The 13,180-nt window shown below is 35.5% G+C and overlaps 1 protein-coding gene across 2 annotated transcripts in view; it reads left to right on the top strand.

The window, feature by feature from the left end:
* The window catches only part of Sec24CD (Secretory 24CD), an 83,316-nt gene that overhangs the window by 35,342 nt on the left and 34,794 nt on the right, over nucleotides 1-13,180 (top strand). For both annotated transcript variants that reach the window (XM_069834131.1, XM_069834129.1), the window contains 5 exons: nucleotides 2,391-2,586; nucleotides 7,708-7,823; nucleotides 10,087-10,290; nucleotides 10,386-10,592; nucleotides 10,959-11,085. In XM_069834131.1, coding sequence (XP_069690232.1) covers nucleotides 2,391-2,586; nucleotides 7,708-7,823; nucleotides 10,087-10,290; nucleotides 10,386-10,592; nucleotides 10,959-11,085 — 850 coding nt within the window. The remainder of the gene's footprint in view (nucleotides 1-2,390; nucleotides 2,587-7,707; nucleotides 7,824-10,086; nucleotides 10,291-10,385; nucleotides 10,593-10,958; nucleotides 11,086-13,180) is intronic.

Here is a 13,180-nt window from a genome sequence, read left to right as displayed (position 1 = left end):
TGTCTCTTATTTTATTTATAAAATGTTACGATTGAAGTAGCCTACAATACATACACTTCTGTCAGTAATGGCTAGTAGAAGTTATGCAAAATTCTACTTTTTTGCATTCCTGAGATATCTTAAGGTGAGACAGTTTTCTTCATATTCAAGTTCTTCAAATCAATATATCCCGAAAATATGCACATATAACATTATAATTTTGACTCCAATAAAAGCACATGATTAAATCCATTTACCACAAACAGTGGTATACTCAATGTTGGCTTTAAGGGGAGAGGATGGTATTTTTGATGAAAAACTTCCTGCATTATGGATTTTTAAATCACTCGCCCACTTTTATTGTTGTTTCCGGTAAATTAAATTTTCAAACAAATTTTTTTTCTTTAAAATACCCTTGGATATGTATGGAATGCATTGCATAACATTTTGTGGGTATTTGTGCCCTTATCGGATGTTGAGACGTCATTTTTAAACTTCCTGCGCTATGGATTTTTAAATCACACGCCCGCTTTTATCGGTTTCCAGTAACTTCATTTTTTTTGCTACATTGCCAGGCAAAATGGATATAATTTCTGAACTATTAAAGATACATGCAAGAAATTTAGAACACACATTCTTTAGACTATTAGGAAACTTTTCTCTGTAACAGAATTTTGTTAATTGATTTCATTTTAAAAATACGTCCGTTTGTTTGCAAGAAAGGAAATCAGAAAATTGTTACCAAATTTTAATTGTTTATTTTACAAACGTAGGGACTAATATCAAAATTCTGTTACAGACAGTTTGTAGAACATGCTTTTAATAAACACATTGTGTATTTCGAGCATTGTGAGTATGTCATACACAGTTCTTTGTCATTCATCTTTAGCGTAATATGATAGCGGCAATGTTCTTAGTGAGCACTCAAAGAGGTGATATAGCGGGCAATGCAGTCCACAGATTACACACGCACAATCACTGGTCACCTGGTGAAAACCTTTTCTAGTACAGATGCGGTAGTGAAAACCATGGATTGCTCCCCTTGTGTAATGGTGACGTAGCTCAAAGTTGGCTGCTTTCCATTCCTCATTGTTCATCGCTGGGGTGCAGAAAAAAAAAAGTTGTCACCGAGAATCGAACACGGGCCTCTGGGATGGCAAGCCAACTCCGCAAATACATTGTAAAAACTGTTTGAATCTGTCTTTAAAAACGGTTTAGATATATCGGTTTTAGCATAATCCTGCATTGGGTATATTTTTTTCAAATTTGGACCCCCAAATAATTTTTTTTTTCAAAATATTTTTATTTGGCTGAGTTGCCACAGCTATGAGCTCTCTACATACAAAAAAATAATAATTTACACCAAATAGGAAAAAAGTTTTAAAAAATACCATCCTCTCCCCTTAATAATTTGTTCTTAAATTGTTTATTGTACGAATGATAGTGGCAAATTAAACAAAACATCTCCGAACATGTTTGCTTCGTAATAATAAGTTACAATTTAATTTACAATTTAATTTACTTGCAACACCTCACGTCTAGGTAATTTTTAATGGGTTATTTAACACAGTCGTATGAAGTATGGTTATCTAGCACTGATAGAATTGATGGTGAAATGGTATTTTGTCCAGATGATTTTGAGAAATTGTTAGGGGATTATGTGATATTCGTCCTACACTTGGGGAAAATCTCGGATAAAACTGAACTAAATGTTTGACCCAACAGGGATTCGAACTCACACTTGAACGCAGGTCCAGCATGTTAAGCCCTATGCTACACCACCGGCTTCCTAAGTAGTGGACAAAGTTCTTGAAGTACAGTAGAATCATCATGATGAGGGAGATGGGTTGAGATAGACTGGTCCATATCATAACCGATTTTAATGTGCAAAGTGCACACTACAGTATTTGGAAGTTTCTGCCGTAATACTGCTTTCTGCATGCTGGGCTGGATTATTCGGCCGAATGTTCAGTCACACTTTTCTTAACTTTTTGCTCTCAGATATAGTTACATTGCTGTCAGTGCAAAAATAAAACTCATTCAAGAAATCAGGCAATCATTATCTCTAATTCGGTAACAGGTAATTGATGTTCTACTGTAATTAAGTTGCTGATCTACATCAGATTTTGGGATAAGGCTTGACAGTAAGTCAGCTCTTCAGGGTGACATTTTTCGTTTTTATTGTATGTTGTAAATCTGTGGGATTTAGGTTAGAGTACAGTAGAGAACTCCAACAGTAGAAATTTTGTGAATTTACAACATAAAGAGCTCTGTATAGATGTTATATTGAATAATTTGCAACTGTTTATTTAGTATGATGTTTATTTTAATTCGTGTATAACAAATTATGTATGTAAATACATTGTGAAACTGCGTGTAATTTAATGTCTCCAATTTTTTCATGTTTCTAGACTGCTGTGCCATTCGGCATTGTGGTCAGCCCATTGGCTCGTACATTGGATGAAGAATATTTACCGCCTATTGTCAACATACCAGAAATTGGACCTGTTCGGTGTAATCGTTGCAAAGCCTACATGTGTCCCTTCATGCAGTTCATAGATGGAGGAAGACGCTTCCATTGTTTGTTTTGCAAAGCAACAACAGAAGGTAAAATAGAAACATTGATGTTTTGTTAATTGTAATCACATTGAAATTTTTTCTCATATTAATTTGGTTGCAAAACATAGCGCAGAGGAGTTCATTAAGATATACAATATCATTGTCATTATCATTATCATCATCATATCCCCCACTCATTTTTATGCGAAAGGCTACAATATATCATCAGCATAGATATTGCAGTCGAATACCTCTATCTTTTATGCATTGAAAAACTGCAATATGGTAGCAATTGAGGATGAGGAATTGCTGAGGTCAGTTTTTTCATGTATAAAGATATTAGTTGTCAGACAAAATGCTGTTATTGAAATTGCAAGTGTCTTGATGGTAATAGAGTTAATGTTTATACATCTGAATAATCTCATCTACTAATTCACTGTATTTCTTGAAAAAAAAAAGAAAAAGGAAAGAAAAATGTTTGTTATCTAGTCTGCTGTCAAAAAATCTGAAAGTTAGAATTTATAAAAAAGTTACATTACCAGTTGTTCTGTATGGTTGTGAAACTTGGACTCTCACTTTGAGAGAGGAACAGAGATTAAAGGTGCAAGTTTAGTTTTTCAAGTAAAGCTCCCTTTGAAGCAGACTTGAATAATTTGAAGGGAAAAATTGTTCCAGGCCTGGGTATCGATCCCAGGACCTCTGATTGAATGTACCAGCGCTTTACCAACTGAGCTATCCAAGAACTCCACCCAACACAGACTCAATTTTTCCTATTATATCCACATAACTTGAGTGGACTGACAAGATGCCAAAGACCCACATCGAGTGCATACAAACTCTGTGTGACTTGGAATTGTGGTTTCCTGTTAATGTACCTACATTGAAAACTAGACTTGCATAACATATATGTTACTGTAGATACGTTAACAGGAAACCACAATTCCAAGTCACACAGAGTTTGTGTGCACTCGATGTGGATCTCTGGCATCTTGTCATTCCACTCGAGTTGTGTGGATCTAAGAGAAAAAATCGAGACGATGTTGGATGGAGATCTTGGGTAGCTCAGTTGGTAGAGCGCTGGTACATTCAACCAGAGGTCCCAGGATCGATACCTGGCCCTGGAACAGTTTTTCCCTTCAAATTATTCAAGAGATTAAAGCTGTTTGGGAATAAGGTTCTTAGGAATACATTTGGGGCTAAGAGGGATGAAGTTACAGGAGAATGGAGAAAGTTACACAAAACAGAACTGCACGCATTGTATTCTTCACCCGACATAATTAGGAACATTAAATCCAGACGTTTGAGATGGGCAGGGCATGTAGCACATTCGGGCGAATCCAGAAATGCATATAGAGTGTTAGTTGGGAGACCGGAGGGAAAAAGATCTTTGAGGAGGCCAAGACGTAGATGGGAGGATAATATTAAAATGGATTGGAGGGAGGTGGGATATGATGATATAGACTGGATTAATATTGCTTAGGATAGGGACCAATGGCGGGCTTATGTGAGGGCGGCAATGAACCTCCAGGTTCCTTAAAAGCCATAAGTAAATATATGGATTTTACATTACTCTTTACAGTGATCCTACATGCCTACAAAGTATTATAGAAATCTTTGTTGGTTTGTTTCTTGTACAGTAATAGTTTCTTTGCTTTATTTCCTTATCCTAACGATTCTCAAGATGTGCTGACTTACAGGAGTGCTACAAAACATTCCAATGTTTTCACTGAAATGGTACTGTACTCACATCCCAGTGGTTCTCAAACTGTGCTGACTTGCAGGACCACCACAAAACATTCCAATGTTTTCATTGAAATGGTACCTAGCCCATTGGTGTTACAGTTGGACTATCAATGTGTTGACGCAATTATATAAAAAACATCTAACAGACACTATACAAATTACTGTTCCACTTTTCAATAGATGGACAATGTCAGAATTTGAACAGAGTCTATTAAACTCTGGATTGTTCTAGTATTGCAGTGCAAAAGACAGTTCTTTCTCATCTGTCTGCGCAAATGGATGTGAGGAACTTTTTGCATCAATGTGAATCTAGTATTCTATGACTGAATTATTGGAATTATTTATCAAATTTTCTCGAGAGTTGGTCTTTGTATATAAATAACGGTTTCCACAGCCTTCATTTCTTGTGAACAGAACCAACTGAATGGTGTTGTGATCGAGTGAACTTTTTAAAGTTGTTGTTCTTATGTTCTTAAAAATGGACAAGTTTATTGAACATTAATAATAAAGAGAATGTTCCACAAACAAATGGTGAGGGTGTGAAAAAGTGGAAATATCGTAAATGTGATAACATTTATTTTGATTTTGATTTTATAATGGTAGATGTCAACGATGAAGAGAGAGACCACAGTATGTGGGCTTACTGTGTATGAAAGTTTTGGCAACCAGAGTGCATGCTTCCAAGTAAGCTAGAATGCCATTTAAAAACAAATTATCGAAACATGGTTGATGAACCTCGTGATTATTTTACCAGAAAGTTAATTGAAACAGCAGAAAGGTAGGCTATTTTCTCTTAGCAGGTATCCATACCAAGCAATGCTTTGCTAGCATCATTCAAGGTTAAATATAGAGTTGCGAAATGTAAAAACCTCCATGCCATCATGAAACAACTAATTCTACTGGCTGTTTTAGATATGATGAACATCATGATCGGTGAGTCCGCAGGGAAACCCTTCAAAGGTGCCTTTCTCTAACGATATTTTCAGTTGCAGAATCAAGAATAATGATCAAGTAATTAAAAAGTAAAAGGGAAGGAATTTGGGTTGAAGCTGTATGAGGCAATGACAGCAACGAGAATGTGCATTTGATTTGCTATGTACAATTTGTAACTAATTACATTGTGGAAGACTTTTTCGAGAACCTGGACTGATGCTGGTTCTGTGTTCAGCTGTTGTGGAGTATTGTAAACACTTATTCAAAGCAAAGCTATGGATGCATCGTGGTGAGATTGCATTATTCACAAGGAAGCACTTGTATAAAAGTATTCCAGTCCTCCACTGAATCTGGTCTTAGAGTGTGTGGTGAATATGGTAAACTTTATAAAAACGTATAAAAACGTGGTTTAAAAAAATATATATATGATGATGATGATTTTACAATTGAATACATATCTTTGTTGTACTACTGCACCTCGTGATGGCTCTTTCTTTCCACACTTTAGAATTATGACAGAAAGTGTACATTTTTCTTGCAGAGAAAAAGACCATTATGACAAACACTTCGTCAAAGCAGTAAAACTAGCATGCTTTTGTGATATTTTTGAGAGGTTGAATGCTTTCTGCAGGGAGGCAACCTGCACATTTTGATGCTTGAGCAGATATCAACTTTTAGAAAAAAATACAGCATTGGAGAAGAAAAATGAATGAAAATGGCGGCAATGATTGTGTCCTCTCATTGCAGCAGTTTTGATCTCCAATGAAATTGATTTCTTTGGCAACATAAAAATCTGTTTTTGAAGAGCATGTAACTCAGCTTATCAACTGGTTTGAAAAGATAAGATCGACAGGTTAAGCCATTCAGGGCTGAAACTCCTTCTGTAGACGAAGAAAATCTTATTGAGCTGTCTTGCAACAGTACAGCATGGAAATGAGTTTTGGATGTCAGTAAAAGATGAATGTCCACTGCTAAGTAGTAAAGCTCAGGGAATCTTAATCCCATCTGCGACATCATATTTGTGCAAAACTGGATTTTTGGTGGCCTTCCTGATAAAAAAAAAAACAAATTAGCTTGGAATAGGAAATGAGGTTAGGTGTGTCCAGCTTTGAGAAGATACGAACAACACCCACACCCATCCTACTAATTGAGTCGCTCCATGCAGAAAGGGCTTGTCACAAATTTTGAAAAAAACGAAATATCGATGGAAATCATATCTTTATGAGTGGCTCCATCAGTCTGTGTAGAAAGGTATTCAGTCCAATGCTTGGAAAGATAGAAACTGAAGCGTCGGGCTCAGAGTTCTATGCAGAAAGGAATACAGTGTGCAGAATGTTTTCTTTAGTTTTCTCAAAACTAGGTCTAATGGACTGAAGTACTTTCTGCATGGGGTGATTCAATTACTATCAGTGATATGTTTGTTTAAACTATGTACTCATTTAATACTTTTTACATAAATTGTTTGTGAACTTGAAACACTTAACCACATTAACTGCACCAATTGAGCACTGCACTGTTAGTAGGCCCATGTTCTGACTTGTGTGCCATGGAAAAATCTTAACACACGATCTGGAAACCACTGCTTTACCCTAATATAGCTTAAATCTGCTGGAAGTATTAACGAACCTAAAACCAGGGTATCATTTCACGTCTGAAAGATAACTTCGAAGATAAAGAAACAATTTTTTACATAGCCTAATGTTGTTCATATATATATATATATATATATATATATATATATATATATATACTAGGTGTTCAGTTCAAAGTGTGTCATGCCTTGCTGTATGTCGTCATGTGGCTAATCGCTGAGCCTTGAGAATTCAATCTTCCTACACTTCCGCAGAGGTGTATTACTTATCTGCCAGAGAAGTTGCCTGGAAAGTACGGCGTTCATTCAGAAGAGTACTTAACGATACGTACAGTAATGCTGGTAGTGGCAGGAATGTGAACTGTTTCGAAACATGTACTGAGGTGAGTTTTTTGTTACTGTCGGGATATGGGGAGAGGGTTAAGACGATTACTTACGTATTTGTTGACATTAACTTCGACTATCGACAAGGACATGGAGCATTTGATTTATGTTGTGGAATGTTGCCGTACGCAACCAATGATAACAAATACCCTGCCTACGACTTGCCCACGCAAAACACAGTTCGAAAGAGGTTATGGTAGCACACAGACCGTACAGGCCGCCATCTGTTGCTACGACGTTCATGTTATACCGTACACGTTCTCAAGTTCAGATTGAACGCCTTGATTAATAGGCAATTTCTCTGACACAAAAGCTGAAACTCGTTTCAAATCGCTGACTCATCAACAGTAACGTCATGACACACTTTGAAATGAACACCCACTAGATATATATATATATATATATATATATATATATATATATATATTTATTAATATAACATTAATAAATTGTGTTAACAATGTTTAGGTGCAGTAGGTATATCTACGAAACTAACACTTTCCTTTTCTGTTGAACAGTACCTCCAGAGTATTTCCAGCATTTAGACCACACTGGACAGAGAGTAGATCGTTTTGAGAGACCAGAGCTTATGCTAGGAGCATACGAATTCGTTGCTACAAAAGATTACTGTAGGGTAAGTGGCACATTTTCTTCCTTTCTTTTCCCCTTTCTTTCTCTAAATAGATTATAGTAGCCATATTATCGAAATATGCCATTGTTACACAAAGTTTGAATTTGATTTTAAGCACGACTGCTAATGGCTTCATTGCCAAATGCAAGGCACTAGACGACAACAACAACAACAACAACAACAACATTTTAAGCTTTCCAAACATGCATTTGTCTTTTCAATATCCTTGTGTGTTTTTATCGAAAATCTAAAAACTGTATAATATTTTTCATATTTAATACAGTAGTTTATGTGCTTAATATTGTACTTATGTATAAAATTCGAGTATAGATTAGTGATTCTTTTCTTAATTTACTTCATACAATTTTATTTATTCATACATTTCAGTTCACATATGTATAATTTTGTTAATTTAATGTCACTAGCGTTCTTATTTTAGTCAATGCTGTAATTAACTTTTTAGTGAAGTCTGCCTCTTAATTCTTTCATTTTTAAATTGATACCAAATTTCACATTATTATGATCTACATTCTAACTTAGGCCAGGGAGTTGCACTGAAGTAATGTGAAGAAAATAAGTGAGGGTGTGGGCCTGAGAAACTCTGATGTAATATTTAATGAACTTCTTCCAGATCCAAAGTATATGTATTCATCCCAAGTTAAGAGCAACAAATTTTTGCATACAGTAGGTTCTAAACGTGGCTTCCATCAGATGAAGTAACATTGTCACCATGTAGTAAATTTATTCAAAGTAATATATTTCTTTGTTCATAAATAAATACGAATAGAAGCAAAATTTTCAACTCTTAGGAACAAATGTTATCGTGACAATGTTGGCCTATGACTGGAGTTGGTGGAAATGGCCATTGCTGTGGGTTGAAATACTGGAAGTGTAATTTTCACTGAGAGTTACATATAATCTGCCAAAACCATTTGTTTAAAACTGCACAGTTAGTAACATCCATAGTGAATGAAATGTTTTTATTAGGGTACTAGTAAAAGCATCTTTTTATCCATAAGAACAATGAAGTTCGTGAATTCAAAGTAGCATCATCTTTAATTCTTTGCAGGGCCGCAGATACAAGTTACAGTGAATGAGGTACATGCATAAAAAAAGGCTTATCAAATAAGATGAAACCAGTCGAGAAAAATCAGTGACTTACTGATATTTGTGAAGTGTTTGGTTTTGGAATTAATCTAACCACTCAGTGATATCTAAGTTTATGTGATGCTCAATGTTTGTCAAATACGTTTTTAATAAAATCTTTCAAATATATCCTACAGAAAGTGTGGTCATAAATTAATATAAGATTACGTTAGACTTTATAGTGTGTATTAATTGGGAATGAAATATTATTAAAATAAAGTTCAGTAGAACCTCTAACATCAAGGGGGTGGCCTGAATGGTTAATCCGTACTATAAAAGGTTTTTATAAATTTTCGTAATACTGAGGCCTGTAGTTCCGTAATTTTCTCCATGCTCTTGTGTTCAACATGCTAGTCAGGGGATCAGGAGTTCACTTATTTAAGTCCGGTTGTCAAGTGCCAAGGGAATCCTTGTGATGGTGTCTGCGGAAAGATAGGAGTACAGGCTCGTGTTGTAGATTTACATTCTCGTACTTTACACACTTTATATTTGTTTTCTACTAAATAGCACACAGTTGTAACACCAATCTCGTAATCTGATTCGACATGAGACATAGTTTCTATTTTCCCAAACCCCTCTATTACCTGCACTTTTTTTTCGGTACTGAGCACAACAACATTTTCTTTCGACACTCATGGAAGACATTTTGCATAGAAAGTAAATAGTATGGTCACTCGAACAGTGGGACGAAGACCAAATGGTGCACGGGTTTGCAATTCTGTGAAAGTTATTGGTGGGGTCATTTCTTTGAAAGCAGATAGTGACTATTTTACATGTTGGGAAAAACACCTCCTCCCACAAGTAACAAGTGACTGCCCATGTTGCCAGAAGTGCGTACGACATACTATTGTGTAATAGTTAAAGGCTTCTAGAAGAAGAGGGCGAGAAAGACAGTCGAAAATCCACCGATCGGTTAATAGGGTGACTGATAATCGGGGTTCTACTGTAATTTTAATAAAATAATATAGGCAAAACCTTCTGCATAATTGTGTAACTTTATCTTTTTATCTTATTCACTTGTGCTTTATTTATTTGTAAGAAATAATGTGAAACTACTTCCACCGCCATATATATTTGTGTGCGTGCGTCATCCTCATGTTCACTTATGCTGCTGTTTCAGAACAACACATTCCCAAAACCCCCTGCGGTTATATTTTTGATTGATGTCTCATACAACAATATCAAATCCGGTATGGTTCACCTTCTATGTAGCAGAATGAAAGAGATAGTGAAATTGTTACCTAAAGATGAAGGAGCTGAAAAATCCAATATGAGAGTTGGCTTCATCACATACAATAACACAGTACATTTCTACAATATTAAGGTAAAGGAAAGATTTGTTTAAAATGACATTATTGAATAACTTAAAGCAGACCTGCGTGTGACACTTTCTAAGATGTGTGTTGTTGTTGTTCTCAGGGTTGCTTAGCTCAGCCACAGATGATGGTGGTGGGTGATGTACAAGACATGTTCATGCCTTTGTTAGAAGGTTTCCTGTGTGATCCTCTTGAATCAGAAGCTGTTATTGATAGCTTAATGGAGCAGATACCCACAATGTTCGCAGATACTCGTGAAACAGAAACTGTGCTTGCGCCGGCAATACAAGCTGGTCTCGAAGCATTGAAGGTGAGATATTCACAGCTGTATTTTGATTCAGACATTCCTAAACATCTAAAAGTACCTAATGGCTTTTACACAACACTGAGTCACAGAATATACCGAAAATATACTAATATCCAAATAATGGTAGCTTCTGAGAATTAGTAGGAACCAGAATGTCTTTTCTTGTAAGTAGATTGTTCCACTTTCATACATAGTATTTAAAAAACTGAAATTAGGTTTCGTAAGGATGTGTTTCAGAATTCCTATGATTTTTTTTTTTTTTTATTTAATTTATGATTTTACAAGCTCCTAAGAAAAAAAGGAAGAAAGTATGCATATAGATATTGAATGTTCATGAATGTTTCTCTGTCTACTGTAATTTGTTCACAGGCCTCAGAATGCTCTGGGAAACTGTTGGTATTCCATTCATCATTGCCGATAGCCGAAGCTCCTGGCAAGCTCAAAAATAGGGATGATAGGAAACTGCTGGGAACAGAAAAAGAAAGGACAGTGTTAGGTAAGTTGCATTTATTGCATAGTGGAGCTTCGATTGTTGTCATCTCTGACTGTCGTTTGTCTGTTGTTTGCTATATTTAAGGCCATTAAATTCAATTATCGTCGAATTCCTACTAATGTCGTTTTTGCTGGTTCGTGTACCAACATGTTTCTCCTGCATGACCCACATTCTCGCAATTTCGAGCATCCATCACATGCTCAAGTGTTTCATAATGTGAATTTAAACAGCAATCATGGACTTCAGGGATACATGCTTCACAATTAATTACTGAAGAGTTAAATCATAATTATCGTGAAGTTCCTTGTCTGTTTTTCAGCTAGAGTGGCAAAATGGCACCAGAAAATAAAAGTGCTACGATTGTGAAAACAAATTCCATAGACAATAATTAGAATAGTCATCAATAAGAAATACGTCTGAAACAAAGTGCGAAAATTCATCATGACATCATGATGAAAATGATTATCATTTATTTTCTCTAGCCGTTATTCGGTTTTATAGATTTTACAGCATTTATTAAGCTTTTCTGTTATAGTTCTCTAAACAGTGTAGTAGATTTAATAATTATTTTATCAAATTAACTCAATATTATAACCGTAAAGAGGTTTTTATGTCATAAGGTTCTATTTTCTGAATGAGTTATTGTCATGTGTTTAAATGATATGTCTTTGTTTGATAACAGTTGCAGTCTTGCAGAACTAATGACATTAGTCGAAGCTCCATTATAATTCCTTTCTAAGTTTTTTTTAAAACAAGAAAACACGAAGTATTGATATAATCAAATACAAAAGATTCTATATTAGAAGAAAAGAAATCTTGACAATTTGGAAGCTGAAGTTTGGATCTTCACCCAGCGTGTTAATTAATTTAATGTGCATTAACATTTTCCAGATTTGTTTGAATCTTATGTACATACTTATATCCTTGGACACAGTAAGATATAATCCTTAAAAATAATCAGAGGTTTTAGCTTATTATTTTTGGTAAAATTTGTTGTATCTTTTCAGATTTTTATTAAATTTTGTATACTGATACTTTTGTACAGACCCAGAAACAGAATTTGAATTTTCCAAGTTCCAGTTATAAAATATACTGTGCAAGCTCAATAAGCATTAAGCATGCGCAGTATGTTATAGCTGGAATTTGGAAAATTCAGGTTGCCCAAATTTTGTTTCTGGGTCTGTACACGTCCATGCAAAGTAACAGGGGCGATTTCTCAGGGCATGCTATGCTTGCTGCGCAAGCCCAATATTTTCGTAGAATGTGTATTTCTCAAAATGGCGTTACGTATATTAAAATTTATTTTGATTTTTGGAATACTGTATAGGCGTAATACCATCCGCAGGTTGCACACCGCAAGTATCGCAACGCTTGCTCGTTCCTCAGAGCTACAGGAAAGACGTAGAAATAGCGAGAATATGATGCGCGCGCAAGTGCCTTCCTCCTTAGTCCGTCCTAGGCGCACATGCTTCTGTTGTGTGTTGTTTGAAGCTCTGGTCCGAGAGCTACACCAACGACTATTTAACGTTACACAGAGCAGTATTGGCGGCGGGGATGTGCTGTGCAATGTAATTGTATGAGCGGAATGCATGTGTTAGCTGCTGCATGTATTATTAATTCTTAAACATTAATTTGAAGTATTGCAATGAGTTCGGAATTGTGTGTTATTGAAACCTTATTATTAAATCCATTTTCCCGAAGGACTATTCAAGAGAAGACAGACATTATAGAGAATATGTCCGCTCGTTCAGTGCAGCTCAATACAACAATGTGCATTGGTTGGCAGGGTCGAAAAAACTAAATAAACTGTTTTGTTGGCCATGTTTGTTTTATTATATCGAACTTCTACATCTCATAAGCGAATATGATCCATGACTCATAATGATTTCATAATTATAAAATAAATTATTAATGTGGGTCTGATTATTTTTACTAATTATGAATTATTACATCCTCCCATCTTCCCCTATGAATAAAAGGGCAAGCCTAACTTTCGTGACTAGCATTCGCCCCTGCAAAGTAATATTCTTGTTTCTGGCCAACATTCTTCCTGTAAGCATTTACATCAACTCTGAAGCTTGTATGTTGAGTAACCAGA

The sequence above is a fragment of the Periplaneta americana genome, chromosome 8, assembly GCF_040183065.1.
Source record: "Periplaneta americana isolate PAMFEO1 chromosome 8, P.americana_PAMFEO1_priV1, whole genome shotgun sequence".
In the NCBI taxonomy this organism is placed as follows: Eukaryota; Metazoa; Arthropoda; class Insecta; order Blattodea; family Blattidae; genus Periplaneta; species Periplaneta americana.
The sequence above is the reverse complement of the archived record's forward strand: the minus strand, read 5'-3'. Positions and strand labels throughout refer to the sequence as shown.